The sequence below is a fragment of the Halichoeres trimaculatus genome, unplaced genomic scaffold, assembly GCF_033239565.1.
Source record: "Halichoeres trimaculatus isolate MK-OKI-2021-1 unplaced genomic scaffold, fHalTri1.1 fHalTri1_scaffold_16, whole genome shotgun sequence".
NCBI classification, from domain to species: domain Eukaryota; kingdom Metazoa; phylum Chordata; class Actinopteri; order Labriformes; family Labridae; genus Halichoeres; species Halichoeres trimaculatus.
The window spans coordinates 13,453,249-13,472,520 of NW_027437194.1; the positions used below are offsets into that span (position 1 = coordinate 13,453,249).

General features: G+C 38.7%; 1 protein-coding gene across 1 annotated transcript in view; it reads right to left on the bottom strand.

Moving 5' to 3' along the window:
- Positions 1-3,403: 3,403 nt before the first annotated feature.
- atp8b1 (ATPase phospholipid transporting 8B1) overlaps positions 3,404-19,272 on the bottom strand; it is a 28,226-nt gene continuing 12,357 nt past the window's right edge. The window contains exons 4-30 of the mRNA XM_074690425.1: positions 17,446-17,559; positions 17,269-17,367; positions 17,011-17,072; positions 16,639-16,711; positions 16,191-16,261; positions 15,540-15,622; positions 14,548-14,706; positions 14,050-14,138; positions 13,648-13,838; positions 13,402-13,486; positions 12,685-12,808; positions 11,983-12,026; positions 11,715-11,871; positions 11,343-11,531; positions 10,387-10,499; positions 10,120-10,284; positions 9,810-9,921; positions 9,482-9,557; positions 9,233-9,365; positions 8,881-9,009; positions 8,641-8,797; positions 8,323-8,546; positions 6,979-7,062; positions 6,225-6,470; positions 5,910-6,048; positions 5,376-5,506; positions 3,404-4,834 (exon numbers count right to left, since the gene is read on the bottom strand). Of these exons, the coding sequence (XP_074546526.1) occupies positions 4,616-4,834; positions 5,376-5,506; positions 5,910-6,048; positions 6,225-6,470; positions 6,979-7,062; positions 8,323-8,546; positions 8,641-8,797; positions 8,881-9,009; positions 9,233-9,365; positions 9,482-9,557; positions 9,810-9,921; positions 10,120-10,284; positions 10,387-10,499; positions 11,343-11,531; positions 11,715-11,871; positions 11,983-12,026; positions 12,685-12,808; positions 13,402-13,486; positions 13,648-13,838; positions 14,050-14,138; positions 14,548-14,706; positions 15,540-15,622; positions 16,191-16,261; positions 16,639-16,711; positions 17,011-17,072; positions 17,269-17,367; positions 17,446-17,559 (3,468 nt within the window). The 3' untranslated portion in view covers positions 3,404-4,615. The remainder of the gene's footprint in view (positions 4,835-5,375; positions 5,507-5,909; positions 6,049-6,224; positions 6,471-6,978; positions 7,063-8,322; positions 8,547-8,640; positions 8,798-8,880; positions 9,010-9,232; positions 9,366-9,481; positions 9,558-9,809; positions 9,922-10,119; positions 10,285-10,386; positions 10,500-11,342; positions 11,532-11,714; positions 11,872-11,982; positions 12,027-12,684; positions 12,809-13,401; positions 13,487-13,647; positions 13,839-14,049; positions 14,139-14,547; positions 14,707-15,539; positions 15,623-16,190; positions 16,262-16,638; positions 16,712-17,010; positions 17,073-17,268; positions 17,368-17,445; positions 17,560-19,272) is intronic.

A 19,272-nucleotide genomic window follows, 5' to 3' on the forward strand; every position in this document is an offset into this window, starting at 1 on the left:
TATCACTTTCCACTGAACACTGGTGGAAGACACATGTGCAGGCCATATATGCTACATAATATAGCATTTAAAAATGCAATTTATCTTCATATATAATTAGGCATGCCATATTTCTCACATAGCATGCTGTGATCCATGAAATCTTTTCATCACAGGTGAGTAAAACTAGACTCTTTAACTGGACTGCTTTGCCACCTTTTTCCGCTAAAACATCTTTCTTCCTCTTCTTCTTCTTCTTCTTTTGAATTTTCATCTGTTAGCTTAATTTCACAATTGTCTGACATTATACTTCATTCTCTATTGTCTCACAGCTTATTTTTCAGCTGTTTAATACACAACTTTTCTGCCCTGGTTCACCCACATGGCTCTATCAGCATCACTGTTAGCCACAGCACACAGCTTTTTCTAAGGATATTGCTACTGTAGCTGAAGGGCAGATGATTTATAACGGCCAGACCAATCTTAATCAGGAAAAACATGCTGCAAATGCTTAAATGATGCAAACTAAAAAAAACGTGCATAAGTCTAAACATACAATATGGTGAAAAAGCTGAAACAACTGCATTAATAAAGTATAAACCCACTGTAGTTAGCATACACAAAGACACAAAACCAGGAACTAGGTGCAAAGGAAGAATTCATGGCAGAGGAGCCCAAGGCCTGTGGGGTGCAAACAGCTTCATAAGTGATGGGTCTGTTTGTCAGAAATAAAGTTGTTCTAACGCCCAACATGAACATAACAAGTAAAGTTATTATGTGTGTGACAGATTGTTGCTGTCAGTCTGTTTTTCAACCTCCGATTCATTTTACAAGAGGCTAAAGTCAGTGTTAAAGCCTTTGGACTGCAGCAGGCAGGATTGTGTTTTAACTCCTGAAAAACATGAGCTGTGTCTTTTTGTTTTGTTTATTTTTTTGACACCGCTGAAGAGCAGAACAAAGCACAGCACAAACACACAAAATGATCACAGCTGGTGCAGACTTTTCACATTTACAGGAGGTGAGAGTTGGATTCTTAATAGACTGTTTGTTTTAGGTGGACAGTGTCTGATTTTCACTTTAAAATGATCTTTGTTTAAATGCCAGCATCTCTCTGTTTCACTGTGCCTGACTCACGTCCCTTTGAGTATTTTGTATTTAACAGGATTCAAACTTTGAAAACTTGTTATCATGTATGTGTGTGTTGTATTTTTCAGACCTCTTTCTATGCATCCTTTTAGTAACTGTATGTACAAAAGATCTTTGGTTTGCGATATATTCTCATCTGTTTGTGTGTGTTCTTATTCTTATTTTCCCTTTATCTATTCTGCTTTACTGTCCATGTATTTTGCACATCTGTGTCTCTTTCAGTCACTTTTGTTTCTGTACAAGTGCTAGAGCAAACACAGAGTGAGAGTTCAAGAAAAATCTGCATCGAAATGTAAACCCACTATGAAATTATTGGTTGAAACTTTATCTTGTGTCAGTTTTATTGCATGTGAATGTGTGTTTTGTGTGTATCACACATGTAATATATGCTGCCTCAATTAGAGCTCCCTGAGGAGGAGTATGCATGTTTTTTTTTTGTTTTTGTTTTTGTTTTTTTTTTACATATAATGAAATTATTAGGTGTAAAATCAAATTCTTAAGACATTTTCTGTGTTGGCTCTTTACATCAAATTAAAATGTACGTTTAAGCTGATCCTTAAAAGACATACGTGAAAGCGCATGAAGGACCAAATTATTCAAAGTGATGCTTCTTGAGATGTTTAATGTCATGTTACTGGCCGTCATCTCTTCCTGCTGCGGAGCTACAAACTCACTGGAGTCCGGATGTGAAGTAGAGGAGCCAAAAGACAGAAACAGTCCTGCAGTGACACCCAGAGGCCACAAGAAGTACTGCTTGATTAAGATCTCCTGAAATATATTTTGTCTTCAGCATCAAAGTCATGTTTTATCACATTAGATTATATAAGCTGCATAAAAAGAACCAAATAAAAAGGCAAAGCAGGGGGACACAGTGTAACTGAGTGCATACTACAAACTACATATAAAGATAACATAGTGTTGGAATGGGCAGGTAGCCAGGGACATTGATACATGAAGCATGCAAAAAAAAAAAAAAGCATGAAGCCGAATAAAACTAATGTTTAGGAATACACAAAAGACATATGGCTAAATGTATCAGGTCAAAGAAGAAGCCTGCAGGAAGTAGGCTCCATTCAGAGGTTGATGACACCAACATTGATTAAATGACAGGAAATGTGTCTTTTAACCAATTGTTTTGGTTCTTGAGAGATCTCAAGAAAACAACTGAAATCAACTTGTTATCTTGAGAAAACTGAGAAAAATCATCAGAGAAATCTCACATCGTGGCCTGTTAAAGCTTCCGAGATAAGACAGGCTTATCTGCCTTTACAAATTTGCCCACTTGATGGGGATATTGCACAAAGAAACTTATAGATGTTGCAATAAGGAAGTAATAAGTCACAAATTCAACAAATTTAGTTGTATACTTTTAGAGCAGCTCAAATCAAACGGGATACCAAGTTACCATTTCAATATCAACACTGTTAAATGTTTAAATGAAGATGTTTAAAGGATCTTAAGAAAGTTATTTAATCTCTATTTTATCTTAATTATTTAACTTAGAAGGTATCATAAGAGATTTTAGTGTTCCAGTTTCCATTTGTTGTGTGTCAGAAGTCCAATGATGTTAGTCACATAGGAAAACAGTCCACTGCTTTGACACTCAGCTCCCATTTGCAGCAAACTGACATCACTCCTTTTATCTGTATAAACAGATCTCCGCATGCACGTGCAGATAAAAATCTGTTTTAGATCAACATTTTAGCTTCTGGGACAAAACTGCTTGACACTAAAACACGGAAGCTTGTCAGTGTTGACATTCCCCATGTTCCTTGAATGCATCATTTAACTTCTAATTCAACCATCATTTTAAGGACAGAGGACTAACCTCAAAAAAACTTCCTTATTCACAAATTTACAACAAGATCTCAATTCATCAAACTGACTTGTTACTGCAGGTCAATCAAAACCTGCAGTTTGGGTTATAACAATGAAGAAAGTCAAAGCCGCTGTATTAATTTGTACTTACAGTGAAACTCAGTGAAACCACAAAATGACAGCTGAAACTTTGCAGACATACCTGTAAAGGGTAATTTCTCAAAATAAGACTATGGAGTGAAAAAAGCTGTAGTTTCTCAAGCATCCTGTGGCTCCACCCAAAAGCAAACAAGACCCTGCTGAGAGGCTTCATTAAAACACCCCACAGACATGGGTTACATAATATTACCTGGTAGCGTATATTTAATTCTATCATCCAAATAAGAAATACCTCATTCTCACATTCATTGAGAAAAGTAACTACAGTGAATGAAGCACGTTTCAGATTGCTAAATGTGCCCATGGCTTTTATTAACAACCACATGATAAAACACCATCATAAGACAGAGAGCAAACTGCAGCTGAAACATTCAGCGGTAGTCTCCAGCTCCTGTCTTCATTCATTCAGTAATAAAAAGACATTATCTGCATTCAGTAACGCTCACATGGAGGAGATACAGTAACAGTCAGAACAGGAGTGTGTCACTTTGGCTTATTTCTGTGCAGACATCATAAAGCTGATTGTAGGTCTTAAAACACACATCTTCTTTGGGTTTGTTGTAAACAGTCACTGACACACACTTTTTCTCCATTATATTTCTGTCAGAGGCATGTGAATCAACTTAAGCAAAGTTAAAAAATGTTAGAGAAGATTAAGCAACTGAAAGTTAAGTAAGGATAAACCAAAACCTTATTGCTGGCTCTTTTTGGAAGGAAGGAGCACTTTTGGTTAACTGTGATCACAAAAAAAAGCTACAGCAGAGAGAAGATGATGGAAAGGCCCTTTGCAAGTTTCATGAAGTGTCTATCAATATGGAAAAAGTGAGGTATAGAACAAAAAATGTAGCTTTGCAAGGATCTGAAGACAAAAACAAAGTCTTAGTCCCTTCATCGACACCCATCCACAAGGACATTAGCAACATTTGGTACAGCAAAAAAGATAACATGACTATTCACAACTTACTCTTAAATTAAGACACATTTTAGAACGTCTGATCCGCTTGCATAGTCTGGTAAAATTACATCACAGCATTTACAATAAAACTTTAAAAGAGGACAGATAGATATGATGAGTTCAAGGCCCAGTGTTTTAACCTGCAGGAGAGTGTTGGGATTTTAGAGACTGAATTAATTTAACAGAAGCTACAGCCTGATGTCATTTAGCTAACGGACAGATCAGAGGGGGTGTATATTAACACTTGAAGTGCTCTGCTCGCTTCAGGCTAAAAGTGTGAGTGTCCCCCCTGCAAAAAAAAAAAAAAAATTCCATGTCTAGCTTCAGTAATGTTGGGCAGGGATTCATATTAAGGCGTTCATTGTTTTAAAAGATCCTGAGTTAAATAACATAGTTTGTCACACATTCGCTGCATGACACTCAAACCCCAGTAACGGTGGTCATCTCTTCGGTGAGCTTTTCTTTTTCAAGAGTCTGTGCACAGAGAGGGCACTGAAGGCACAGGAGACAGAGAAGTCAGGGTCATTGACCCGAGCACAAACACATTCAGGAGAACACCTAGATATTCTCAGCCTCTCTGATGCTGTCCTGTGGTCCTCCACGAGTTGGTGGGCGCCGCCGAATGCTCCTCCCTGATGCAATGAGGTCTGCGTAACCCCGAGAGTGAGAGAAAGCGTAGGCAGAGCGTCGTGAACGGCGCCCACGCTGGAAGGCCGAAGGCTTTTTCTTTTCCTCCTCTTCCAACTCCATCTCGTACTTTTTCCTGTTTTTCTGGACCTGGAGGACGATGGGGAGCAGAAAGTAACATTGTAACATCATGTTTTTACCAAACTGCTGGTAAACATTTGAATATTTTCTAGTTTACATAAATATTAAATCCAGTAATTCTGTATGTACTCATTTTTCATCCTTTATTCAAAACTTTACCAGTCTTATCCAACAATGGGGCATGCTGGTTCTAACTTTAACACTGGTAACGGATAAGTATCATATTGGGACCAGATAAATAGGATTGGTGAATCCTCATTTTCAAAGTGGCATCATTAGTAGCATTAACTATTAACTCTATACAGGAACTGGTAGTTAAGACAAAAAATCCTTAGAGGAAATAGAATCAAGTCTCAGTTGAGCTTCGTAAAATCTTACAGTACCACATTGTTTAGACACATGCTTTTTCCAACTCTTTAACCCTTAACTGCTGTTGCCTCTGAAATAAACCCAGCAGATCTGCTCGAATTCTTATTATTCTCTTGTTTTTTTTTAAAAAAAACAGAAAAAGCTAACTGCAGGTTGTGAGTTTGACTCTCTCAGGCCTCACCTTGTCTCCTACAGAGGGCCAGATGGTTTTATGAAGAAACTGAATGCAGATGACGGGCAGCAGACTGATACCCACAGTCAGGATGATGGTTAACCACAGGTAGGGCTGACGCAGGGCGTTGGATGCAGCGCCTACAGAACAGGATATTAGCATTAGGAGAGCCGGGGGAGGGCAAGTGTCTATGTACATAAAAATCATGGTACATTTTATAGATGAAGCCCTTTCATCAGAAAATCTCAAAGTGCTACAGTTTCATAAAAACAGAAAATTAAAAATTAAAGAAAAGGCAAAAATATTAAACGTAAAAGCGTAAAACTTGATGAAGGATTCCCTTTTCATTCACACAGTTGAGAACCCAAATTCTGACAACACCTGTTTCTGCAATTGTCAGAAACATTTGAGGAAGTGTGGGAGATTCTCAGAAGAAAAAGGTGCTTCCAGCAGGTTCAGACAGGTTTGTGTATTTGGTGTTTCAGAGAAAAGAGGGGCTACTGGATAACCATTTCGAACTGGAGATACTGGGTGACAACTGACCAGTGAACTTGAACACTGATGGGAAGATGACATGGATCCCAGCACTGTGGATGTCAAACATGATGCCAAAGTAGATTGCTATGCTGCCCAAAACCGCAAAACAGTTGACGAAGGTCCAGTAGGACGTATCCAACGAAATCTAAAAAAAATGGAGGAGAGGACAAAGATCAGCTGGAAAGATCATCTTAATAACGTTTCATATGTAGACTTTAAAAGGGACTTCAGAACATGTGTTAATGTTTTTTTTTTATCCAATCTTCCAAGGAAAATACTGAGCTGTGTTAGACCTGCAGATGCAGCTACACCGTGACTAACCTGCAGGTTGACTGTGAAAATGAGTGATGAGGCAGTCACGACGGCGAACGACTGGTAGTCAGAGGGGGCTTCTCCGTCTTGACCCATGGTCTGCAGAAAGGCTCCGTATGGGATGAAGAAGATGATGAGCGAGACGAAGATGCCGTGGAATAAACTGATGAAGAAGTTCTTGTAGTTGAACAACAACCCCTGCTGGCCCGGTAAGTAGAGCTTCGGGAATTTCAGGCTCAGTTTATCATTAACATCCTGCATGGGGAGACAGAGGGATCAGTCAAGAGTCCTAGGTAACATCTGATTTATTTTAGTGATAAGAAAAGGACAAAATCCCGTATCCTCAAACCACAGCACTTACATATTTCAATTTTTTTTACATGCAGATTGTAGATTTTGTTTTTTTTATAGTATCCCTCCAAGACCACAAGCAGCTTTTACCAACACTGCTTTCTTAAACTACCAGACACCACTGACAAAACCAGTCATTCACCCTTAAAGGAACTGGGAAGTTGCTGGTTAGTTTGATGGTGTTTTGTGCTTATTTTGGATGTAAGTGGGTCTTAAGAGTCTCTTAACCAGATGTTGTGAAGAGTTTCTTGAAAAATGACCTTCAATTATCATCCCTCAACGTGACCTTACCACTAACGCAAGTACAAAGAATGTCCCATACCTTTCACTCATTTGGTTCCAACCAACGTAATACAAAGCCCATAGTTCACTAATAAGACTTGGTTGGACCTGTTCTGAGACTACCTCTCACCTGGTCAAGAAGCCCAACAAGAAGAACCGGTAAGCTGCTGTAACAGAGATTGTAGAGAGTGATGAACCAGTCTTCATAGGCGACCTGAAGAAAGAGAAACAATCCCAAATGAATCATTTTATTCATGAAATCAGCTGTGGATTTTCTGAATCCCAAAGCATAAAGTCTGATGGTTATGAAAGCACCTGCGCCAACATTTTAAATTATGCACATGTAATGTAAAATGCTAAAATGTTAATACTGAAAAATACAAACTTCTGTGGATGATTTAGCTTACTGTAAACTCCTGCATGAAATAAACACTGGAAAATTCCTGACCTAAAAATAAGATGAGCACATAAAAACAATAGTAGCAGCTCAACTTACAGCCCCATGATGTCTTGTGTTGACTGATAAACATTAAAGTAGAATTCGTTTCTAGACTCTTTAGGTTCTTGTTGCAGCACCCTTGACATTTGACACACTTGACACACCCCTGACGTTAGACATGTTGTGGAGAAAAGATATCTCTGATCTGAATCCTACATTTGAGTGGGACAAAGCATAGGTTGATGTGGGGTTAGTGTCCAGATATCCTGATCACCAGCAAATATAATAAAATTATATACATTGGATATATTTAGCTCCTAGAAAGCTTCATTTGATGAAGATTATAAATAATCCTGTGTTTACTTTTTGTTCTTCCAAAGTTATTGGTTGTTTTTGTTCTTATGTTCGGGGAGTGTACACTAGTGTCCAAGTTTTGGAAGAAGGTTGCCTTAAATGACATGCCAAAGCTTAGCTTGACCCTGGACAAGAGAAGAACATTGTTGGCTGAACTTGCAGCTGGTAAGAAACTGCTGCTTTTTTATTACTTATATTTTCATAATATTATATTAACAGTAATTGTATTGTATTTTATTCATTCTCATTATTTCTATTTAATATTAATTGTGCATTCATCATTTTGTTTTTTGTTTTTTTATTGCAGTGTTTTATTTGTAGTACCATTACTGTACATTGTTTGGACCTTAGCAGACAATGACTGAATAAATGACATGACTAAATTATTCTTCAAATATATAGTCAGTATTGAACTTGACATAGTCTCATTGACATCCCTCCCCATTCCTGAAGAGGCTTAATAAAACCCAATAATGGCGTTTATCTTGTGCAACTACCGACTTATTCCGCACTAATCTATAAAATGACAAAGAATTTAGTAAGGAGACAAAGCCTGGTTGTCTGGTAGGCAGCTGCAAAGCATCATCGATCCCTCCCTAATACCTCCCGGCTTTCATATAATGAAAGCAGGTGAGTTATTTATTGTATTAATCTTAGTTTTAACACAGCTGTGCTCATCACCTGAGAGGAGTATCCGCTGAAGAAGGAGTACCAGAAGTGAACCAGTGTGAAGGCAAAGTTCTTGAAGAAGAAGAATCGCAGAAACTTGCACATTCGGATGTAAGACCAGCGGCCATGCACCAGCAGGAGGCGCTGCAAATAACGGAACTGAGCAAAGGCGTAATCACTTGACATGACTGCCTGCATCCCCTCCTGACCGCTGATCCCAACACCGATGTCTGCAGCTGGAAGGACAAAGAGCAGAGGAAATGTAGATTCTATAGACATCAGATGGAGGCAGTGTTCTTTGAGGAAAGGAAAGTTTGCTCATGGCCTTACTCTTGATCATGTTGACGTCATTGGCTCCATCTCCAATGGACAGGGTCACAGCTTTCTTGTACTTCTTCACCAGACTTACAACGTTCGCCTTTTGCTTGGGTGTGACACGGCAGCAAATGACGGCCTCGCACTCACAGGCCATGTCCACAAAGTCAATCTGTTGAGACATTTTCACCATATTATACTGTGCATCACACAAGCATAACTCACTTTGACAGTTAACATCTCACTGTGTCCTACCTGTCTCATTTCCTTTTCCCAGTCATCCATTGGCTGTCCATCTTGAGGGGTAGCGGGAGGAGCTCGCCTTCCAAGACGACGGAGACGCAGGCGGCGGCGTTTCTTCTTCTTTTCATACAGAATCTCATTCTGATGATGAAAAACATAATGAAATCAGAATCAAATCCAGCATGTTGGATTTTTGTTTGTCAGAAAACAACAATTCAAAAGTAGATATTTTTTCTTGATGAGAAAAACTAAGCTGCAAAGTGAATGATCTGTCACGATGGTATGATTGATCACCCTCCAGACATGTATGCTTGCTGGTTTCATGTTCTGAGTCTCATTCTGTATTAGACTGAATACCACTAACCAGCCATCCTCCTGTGATGATGAGAGCATTTTTGCCGGGCATGGGGAAGAACGGCTCCGTGGGTCTCTTTTTCCCACGACGAACAGCTTGAGGTTCGTTTCTCCTGTTGGTCTGACGGATCCTCAGCTTCTCACTGGGGACGGGGTCATGAGTGTTAATGAAAGGTGTCTTTTGAATCTCGACATGACACTAAATCTTAACACCATCCTCAATATGGGTCACTGTATAAAGCTTTTCAAATGAACTCACTTGACGTCTTCTCCATAGTGGATCTGCATGTCATCGGTCAAAAGGGAACAGGAGAACCCAATATTTTCTGCCGTTTCTGGGGACAAGATGTAACATAAGGTTAATAGTTGCGAGAAAACGTGTCTTTTCTTAGCATCAGGGATTATTGCGGAAACTAGTTTCTATCTTACAGCTCCTCAACAGCAACTGCATCAATATTTTACCTTACACCTTATTCTGTTCTTTGTTTTTTTTTTTTGTTTTTTTTTTTTTTTTTTAAGACAAGCAGCTTCATTCATGATGTGTTTAAAACAGCATGACTCCTCTCTGTAGTCCAAGCTGATGGTACCTTTCTTATCGCCTGTCAATACCCAAATCTTGATGTCAGCCTTGGCTAGTTTGGCGATGGTCTCCGGCACTCCATCCTGCAGCTTGTCCTCAATGGCTGTTGCTCCAATCAGCTAAAGATGTAAAGAGATACAGGCCCTTAGAGACAGCTTGGTCTGACTGTTTCATGTTTTCAGGATTTTTCATCAAAAACTGGACCCAAGCTACCAGGTCACTATCTGGTTCTTGTGAACATCCTTGGTGTGTTATCCCATGAGCATCCCAAGCATGATTGTTTGATTTTGTTACATTAAAACTGTTTCTCCACTCACCAACAGGTTGTTCTCAATCTGCTCGTACACTCGGTCGAGGGCAGCGTCCCTGTCAGACATGCTGACCTGAGCATCTCTGTGTTTCCTGGACCAGTCTTCCCATTCTGCAGCGCTGATGTCTTTGTAACACAAGCACAACGTCCGCAGTGTTGCGTTGGCAAAGATCTGTAGTACAAAACATTTGAGTGAAACCAGGGCAAAATATGCAAACATGTAAGTATTTGGTTTACATTTGTGTGTGTGTGCAAACAGGCCACATAAACTCACATCCAGAGCTGCCTGGGTGGTTTCTTTGTGTCTGGAGTCAGGGGAGAGACGCTCATAGATGACGGTGTCAGCTCCTTTACAGTACAGACGAATTCGACCATCAGGAAACCTCACTGAAATATCAAGCAGAGGGGGAATAGAGTTCAAGTCTGTGCTTTAATCAAATATTTAAGTCAAATATTTTAAGTTAATTTATTGTCTTTTAAAGATTTTTTATTATCGTCTGTACGCTGATACCAAACAAACCTTCTCCTCATGCCTACAGACAGGACTAGGTTTTGTCAACACTTAGACATTAAGTCTGGTCTTAATTCTGTGACTCAAGTCCACTCTTACATAACGCTGATTAAATCTTGCATTACACTGCAAATAACTGAAATCTAATCAAGTGTTTTTGTCTTATTTTCAATTAAAAATGTCTTTTTAGACATTTAATATTTAATATAAGCCACATTCACCTTACCAGTCCAGAAAAATGTCTTATTTTGAGCTGTTTAAAGATAAAAATGAGGTCTGAATTCCTTGTAACAAGTAAAAAAAAAAAATCTGCCAATGTAACAAGAGAAAAGTTACTTGTATTATGACATATTCTAGTTTCAAGCAAATTTCCATTTTCCATTTCCATTGACAGACTTTTTTACCTGTTAGGACATTTTTCATTTTTTTCATTTATCTGTTAAAAGTGGCTTATTTCAAGTATAATTATAAAATATATATATATACATTTTTGCAGTGTATCATTTCATTAGTCAAAAAAACCCTCAAACTGAAAGGAATTAATATTTTTCTTCTAGTCTTGAACTTAATGTGCCACTGAACCAAAGAAGATGGATGAGATCAATAGACTCTTATTCTGGCTTCCTTTTTAAAACAAAGATCCTACATCCACTTCTCTTTGCCATCATCCCTTGTTTGAAAAGCAACAATGTGTGTATTGAGCTGGTGTGTGCTCTTACAGATGATTGACATGCGTTTGCGGTCAGAGTTGAAGTCAAGCAGCGCCAACATTTCGTAGGTGTTCTCCTGGTTCATCTCACTGATGGTGATGGTGTCCTGTGTTCGAGAGAGAAACACATAGCCGAAGTTCCTCGCTGCCGTCACCAGAGCACCCTCATCAGGAGACGCAGCCTGATAAACCAATTCACCTGAGAGGAGAGGGAGGTCATGTAAAAACTTCAACAGAAACCCAGCCTTTTTGGTCTTCTCATAGTCTCTTAATAATATATTCACTTATGGAATTAAAAATAAATCTAAAAGCCCTCAGAGTCAAAACAGTTTAGAGCACACAGGCTTCCCCCTATTTACTAGAGCTAAGATTTAAAGGTTACCATCTTTGTTTTCCACCATGACGGTGTGGCACAGGGAGAGCAGTTTGAAGAATTCTGTGGCATCTTTATCCTTCTTTGATCGCACGCTGGAAACCAGAGAGTGATCCATGAACTGAAACTTTTTGTCAGCATGACGGTTCCAGCTCCAGTCCACAGGCTAATGGGAAAAAAACAGGAAAACAAAACATTAAAACAGTTAAACATTGTCAGTTTGTCTGATGTAAAAAATTATATCTACGGTTTAGTTTAGTAAAGAGTAAATATATACCCTTCCTCTGTCCAGTGTTACTCCCTCAGCAGTCGTTGGTTCACCTGCAGAAAACAGTGAGATTTCTTATGAAAGAGATAAAGAGATCCACACACATCGATTATGGTATAGACCAATTTACAAGCGCCATCATCGAAAATACGCGTGCACATTTTGGCGACAGAAGAGGCGTTTAGCTGCATTCATTTAGACTAGTAATTGTTCATTAAACACTAAAGTAAAGCTGTAAGCATCATAAAAATGTCAGTTGTCAGAAACTATATCTATCAGTGTCTGACCCTTGCAGAGCAACAGTTTTTTTGGAGCAAAGAGTGACTGTGCTAAGTGTTGACTCTCAGCTGAACATATCAGTGATTGGCTGATAAGTCACGAGTTAACAGGGTTACACTTATTACTGAAACAACAGCAGCTGTTATTATGTGTCTTCTTTATCCATAAGAGATACTTAATTAAGGCTTGTTTTCCATCCTCAGTGATAAAATACAAAGCCTGTGGCACAGACATTTTAATCTGTAGAGTGTCAATTCTATTTAGAACTCCTGCAGATTTTAGTTGTTTTTTTTTCCTTCTTTTTTTGTGTTTTGATATTAGTAAGGGAACGGCTGGCATTGCTCAATTAACCCAGCAGTTGGCTTCTTCGCTTTATTTTTAGTATTTACCTCCAAAACCATTATTTTCAAATGAAACAACAAAGATCAATACCGTAGGTGCGTCCAGCGATGGTGCACTTCTTGAACTGCATGATGTTCTGAGTCAGAGTTCCCGTCTTGTCAGAAAAGATGTACTCGATCTGACCGAGCTGCTCGTTCAGGGTGGTGGTTCGAGCCTGCACAGAGGATATTTAATGAAAAGGTGCAGACAGATGCAGAGGGTCACTGCGTATCTGCTGCTGGTAACAGGATGTTGTAGCCCAGTTCTACATTGCTATGAGAGGCAAACTTAGTTTGAAGTTCAGTAGGTCTCTACAGAATTTAAAAAGTTTAGTAATGCACAAATCATCATTTTTCAGATATTTACATTGATTCAAGATGTCAAATAAACTAAGTAGGAGATAATGCAAAGTGAACAGGGCATTTTGCAAAACAGAATTTCAACAGGGTGAGACATGGCTCAGCAGCAGGTGGAGAGGACCTCTTTATTTTCTTTCTTAACACTTCACTGCTTTCAACCAGGAAATCACCTGAAGTTGAGTCTGTGCATGCAATGAGGTAAGAATCAATAAATGAATAACAGGCTAGAGCACAACAGCTGAGGTCCTTACGTAATGAGAGCGTTATAATTTTAGTAACATGTTTATTAACTCAACTGTGTTTGTGAGAAACAAACTGTGGAGTGAGGACAAACATAATGTGATTGCCACTTCACACTGATTAAATACAAGAAAAGTAGAATCATGGTAAAAAAAAAATAGTGATGTACCTTAGCTGGTGTGTCTTTCTCTGCAAAATACATCTGTAGGTCCCAGTTGATGAACTTGCTCTGGCCCAGTCGGATCACCTCCACACTGAGAACACAGAGAAAAAACTCAAGGGGGGGTTTGACATCCTTTTAATATGAGTACATCCTATCAAGATACATCCAGACTGTAAACCACACATCAAACTTTCTCCCATAGAGGCTGACAATGACAACACAGCCCAGATCCCTGAGTTTGGTTACACTGACCTGACATAGAGTGAGATGGGCACCATGGTGTTGAGGACGATGATGTATCCCCAGAAACTGAGGAAGCCTCTGTACGAAGCGCTCTGGTCTTTCCCGTCATACAGATACCAGGCTTTCGACCCAATCTCTTCATACCAGAAAGTGTGACCAATGGCAAGACCTGCTGCAATCAGGATCAGCAGCACGAAGATCTACACAGAGGGGCAAAGGGAGGCTGTTAGTGGGTGACAGAGAGAAACTCCAGAGATATTTATGTGTAACACAATGTGTCGAAGTCCCATCATGCAAGATTGGAAAAAAGTGATGTTACATCAGTGTGCAGAGGAAAGTTGTTATACAACAGAAAGTGACTGTAAATGCATTCGAAAAACATGATGAATTCCACCTCAGAGTCAGACTCACAGTGTAAACCATGTAGTTCATCAGCTCGTCTATCTTGGTCCTCTTGAACCGAGTCTTACCACCATTTCTCATGATTTTGGTGTCAGCTCCTGGAAAAAACCCAAATACATTGAATTAAATTAAATCTAATAATCTATGAGAAGTCTCTTCCATTTCCTTTGCCAATAAAATGTAATTATTAAAGAACAAATATGAGGTTTAACCGGAAGGAGTAACTGTAGTTTTCTAAAATTACTTATTGTAGAAAAACTGTTAAAAAAGCTGAAAGACAAAAGTTTTGAGGTCTTTGTCAGACCATCAACAGAAACTCTAAGGAAACACTTAGATGAAAAAAAGCTAAAACAAAAGAAATTTAATTTGCTCAAAAGCAATCACTCTGCAATCAACTCCATTTGAGTTATCAGTAAATCAAACATTGGTATTCCACATTTTCAGCCAGCACTGTAAATACAAGAACAGCCTTTACCTCAGTTTTCTTGGATTGTTTAGGGTTCATACCTGCAAAGATGACGAGTCCGTGACACTCCTCTGTGTTCCTGATTTTGCAGCCTCGGAGCATCATGTTGTCCAGGTCCAGAGGGTACCGCTCCCTCTGCCACAGCATCGTCCCTGTGAACTTATCCAGACGGTTGTTCGGCTCCTCACACTCGATCAGAGCTTCAGGAGAAGAGAAAAAGAGTGTTAAGACTCTTTATTACACAAATTATACACCTTTAAGCATTGAAAAGTTGCTACATGCTTTCAGTGTTTATAACTTCATTTTTTTATGAACTTTGATTTGTACAAAGTTATTTTGTATGACTGTATTTTTGTTTGGTATAAACATTTTGTTTGCCTTGAGGTATGCTTCAAATAAGGTTTACTTGTTCTTTTTATCTTTGATTCTCCCATTTGCAAGAAAAAAATAAAGAAGCATCAATTCAGTATACAAAATGCTACAAATGTACAGCATCTTTATTCTCATCTGAAACCCCTGATCTCATTTTTTATAATGTAATAATTTGGCATTAAAATGCAAATGACATGTTTCTTTTGGTTTACTCCAGGGCTCGAAATTAACAGTTTTAATCACCAATGTGGCTGGTAAGTTACTGAAGTTACAAGCCAAATAGATCTTCCACAAGCTTTTTTTACCCATGCAAAAAAGACAGATATCAAGAGAAACTGAATTCATTTGATCATCTTCTTAACTGAAGCTTTAAATGAAAATGAAATGCCAAAATGAAGTTTCACCCGCATGTGGTGGTGGGTTGGCAGGTGTTAAGTCAGAACCCTAGTTTGCTCAAATAAAACTGAGCAGATATTATTAGTCATGGCTATTCCTTTCAATAATTTAAACCTCTGTAAAAAAATATTTATTTTAATGCGATGTGTATGATTTTTTTCTCAATATAAAACTTTGGTTTCCATGACCTTTTTAATGGGGAGTTTAAACTGAAGAATCATTGTTAAATTGCAGATAATCCTTGTAAGTTGAGAGCCATTCTCACCATCAAAATCAGCCAGCTGACGCTCATGTTGCAGTCTCTCATCAGTCACTCTCAGTCCCATCTTGAACTTCAGGTTGGTCTCTCTGCAGGGAAATAAGAAACACACATGGGACTTAAAGCAAAGCCTAAGGTATAACACAGTGACAACTTGAAAGATTCAGACTGGACCTTTCTTCAAAAAGGATCCCTCAAATATCCTAAATATGACAGGATTTAATGTGGCTTGCACTTTTTAGAAAAACAACCTGAAGAACTCTGATCTCAGTTTCACAGAGGGTGGAAAGTCAAATAAGGTGATCATGCAGTCTGTTTCAGTTTAGTCCCTTTTCTGTGATAAATAGGTCAATTACAGCGAAATGAGGCGCCCCACTTTGTTTGATTTAAAGGCGTTCCTCAATCCCTAAATATACAGTACCACTGGTCACACAGCTGATTAGTTCCTGGCGAAAGCTTTTCAAACATTTGCTCGGCTAATCAATGAATAAGATGTTGACTGAACTAATGAAAAAGTTCAAACAAACTTATCAGGGCAAATAGCACAAATATCCTGAAACACTCTGTACAAGATAAAGTCATTGCATAATGTGAGAGTAGGGATACATTAACGGTGGGTACTGAGGTGGTGGAAGGAGTATTTTGAAGGTGTCTTACCCATCAAGCTCAGCTGTTTCTACATAGCACAAGCTGTTTGGATTGGAGCTGGATAACAGCAGGATGTCAGCCTGGAAAAAAAATGGAGAGCAATCATTATGAAAAAAATTCAAGCATTCTGAGGGGTTCAAACATGCTTCAAGAGTAAAAAGATAATGATGTACAGACTGTTCTGTGATTCATGTCTTTAATTCATCTGAAATCCAAACTATTTCACATTATTTGATATTTCTGTTTATTAGAATTACTGCTTTATGCAGCAGTCAAAAGAGATGCTGACAGTTAATTTCAACAGCAGTGGCTGGCCATGTTACAGTGAGCTTGTATTACAGTGTTACACAATCATCTGGAGGTCAAAAAAGCTCTTTTTAACAGTAAGTGTACTTGCACTAGTCAGTAAGAAAGACAGGAGGTTCATTTCAGTAAGTGCTGTAACTCTTGATCATACCGGGATAAAGCTGTTCTTCTGCAGACGAACCACATCTCCAACTTGAATGTCCCTCCACTTTGACTCTTGAAATCTGGAGCAGAAACAAATTCAACCATAGTTTGGACATATAATTTGTCATGACTCAAGAAAAAGAAGTGTGTACAAAAATCACAGAGGATTGTATAGGAAAACTAAATTCATTTTAAAATGTGATCATTTACATTGTTCACCATTCTGTTAATCAAGACACATATGATACACATTCTGTAAAAAATGTTGATTGATCTAACTTTCAGTACCTAGAAATTAGTCAACCAATAGCTTCTGTTCATCTTAAAACTTGAAGATATCCTGTTCAATAAAAAAGCTAAGCAAAAAGTACCCACTAACCTGCCATCGAGCAGAACTTCACACTTTCTATTGTTGATCTCTTTGTCCATCCTGTGCCGTGCCTAAAAGAAGGACACAACTTAACATGAGACTTAAACGTGATTTGGAAAGAATTTAATCAATTCATGTAACTTTCAACGTTGAAAAACTTTCTAAATGAACCAGTTACTTTTTATTTGTCTCAGTGTCAAAAAACCCAGTAATTTCTAACAGCTTGCTAAAACCGAAGGGTGTAAAATCAAAGTGAGTCTCTCCTACCAGATCGTCCACCAGATCTTTGATGGCAGTGACTCCAAGCACCACGACCAGAGGAATCAGAGTGGTGTACCATGGCAGAGTGCTAATGTCTGGAATTACCTAACAAACAAAAAGATATGGTTTGAAAACAGTTCAGTGTAGACTGTACTCCAGCCGTTTCTCTCTTTTTTAACATACCTGTAAGATCAACAAAGCCAAGAAGTAGAGATTGGCAGCTCTCTTTAACTGTTCGTACAGGTTAAGGGGGATGAACGTGAAGAAATTGTACTTGTACGTCTTGATGGCATTTCCCTGAAAGAGAAGGCAGAGAGAAGACAGCGGTGAGCGTAAAGTTGGTTGTATTGCATTTGTGCTCACAACTTGTGCATTTGAACAGGGGCTTGATCCTCTCTGTGGTATTTTAGTCTCATTTCGGAGACTACACACTGAAAGAAAACCCACACTTTTACAGATTAGAGGCCTGGAAACTGAAACTAATGGTAGCTCATCAAAAAGAAGCTGAGAAGCTGAAATGTAGGACACAGGGAGTTGAGGAAAACTCAAGTGCAAGTAAAGACATTAACTAACATTTTAGTGTCTACACAGGTTGAATTTTACAGGTGTGCACTTGAAAGCCACCGATGTAAAAGTCCAAAATAGGTTAAAACACAAAATAAATGATAGATTATTCAACATCAACTGTAAACATTAATTGCAGCTGTAGCTACAACGTGGTCCATAGTATCCATCATGATAAGGACAATGTAACATCCTTATTGTGTCAATAGTTACCCTGATTAAGTAATGCTAAATATTTGCTGAATGAAAAAAAAACAGTTGCTAGATTAATCGTAAAATAGTCGTTAGATTAATCGATTAATCTTAAAAATAGTCGCTAGATTAATCGTTTGAAAAAATTATTGTTTAGGACACCACAGAAGTCTTCAGGATATGTAGATAATATGTGATGACAATAAAATGGCAACCTACTGTTTGTCCGCTGCTATTCAGTTTCTTTCAGTAAAAAATTCATAAACATCCAGAGAGGAAGTAGCTGCACAGGGGTCAGTTTTTCCTGAATTAGTCAGTGTCAGTGACTGTCATAGATTTGAGGGTGGTGGTGCTGGGTTTCAGGGGAGGACAACCCACTGATATCTGTTGGGGAACCAGAATTTGTCTACTGAAGATAAAACAGAAAACTAAATTTTTACAAAATGTTCCTTTACTGTGACTAACAGGGGGCTGGATATAACTGGGAATATCATTCAACACCAAAGATCCTGTAGTTGAATAGCAGAGGTGTTTCGAGTACCACTTAACTATAATTTCTTCCCTCTGGCCTCGGGACCAGTTGGCCTAGATGTCCTAGTTTACCATGGTGGCAGTGACCCAGTTTGTGGGCACGCCAGTAATGAGACAGAGCAGCATTTCATTACAGATAACCATCTGATCACTTAAAGCCCTGACTCAGCTGGAGGATAAAAACAGGCACAATCAAACGCATCTGAAACCTTTTCAACGCAACTCTGCGGTTTGCTTTTGGACTGGAGAACCTTCCAAGGGAAGGTTTACCTGAAGTTGTCTCTAAAATGTTCTGTTTTCAGTCCCACAAGGTCTCTGAGTGTCTAATATCTCTGTTAGAGAGACACAGGTCGGCTCGGCTGGTTGATCAGGTTTCAGCCTCCACAAAGAGTGTCGACACAAACGTTCAGCCACATGAAAAACCACTCCTCTGTTCACCTGCTGCTTACACACCAAAGTCAAATCATCAAGTCCCAGCATTTCCATTTTAAGGTAATTGCCTGAATTATAGAAATGGTACGTTGAATCATCGTCTCACACTTAGAGAACAGAGGAACAAAACAATTGAGCTGAATTATAGGTCAAAAACAAACAAGCTCAACAATAAATCAAGTACAACTTGTTTACATGCTTCAGGTTTATCTAAACGTTCATCTACATCTCTACATCTCAGAACAAAGTGTAAAACATGACAGTGTTAACACAGTGTTAATAACTTGTATG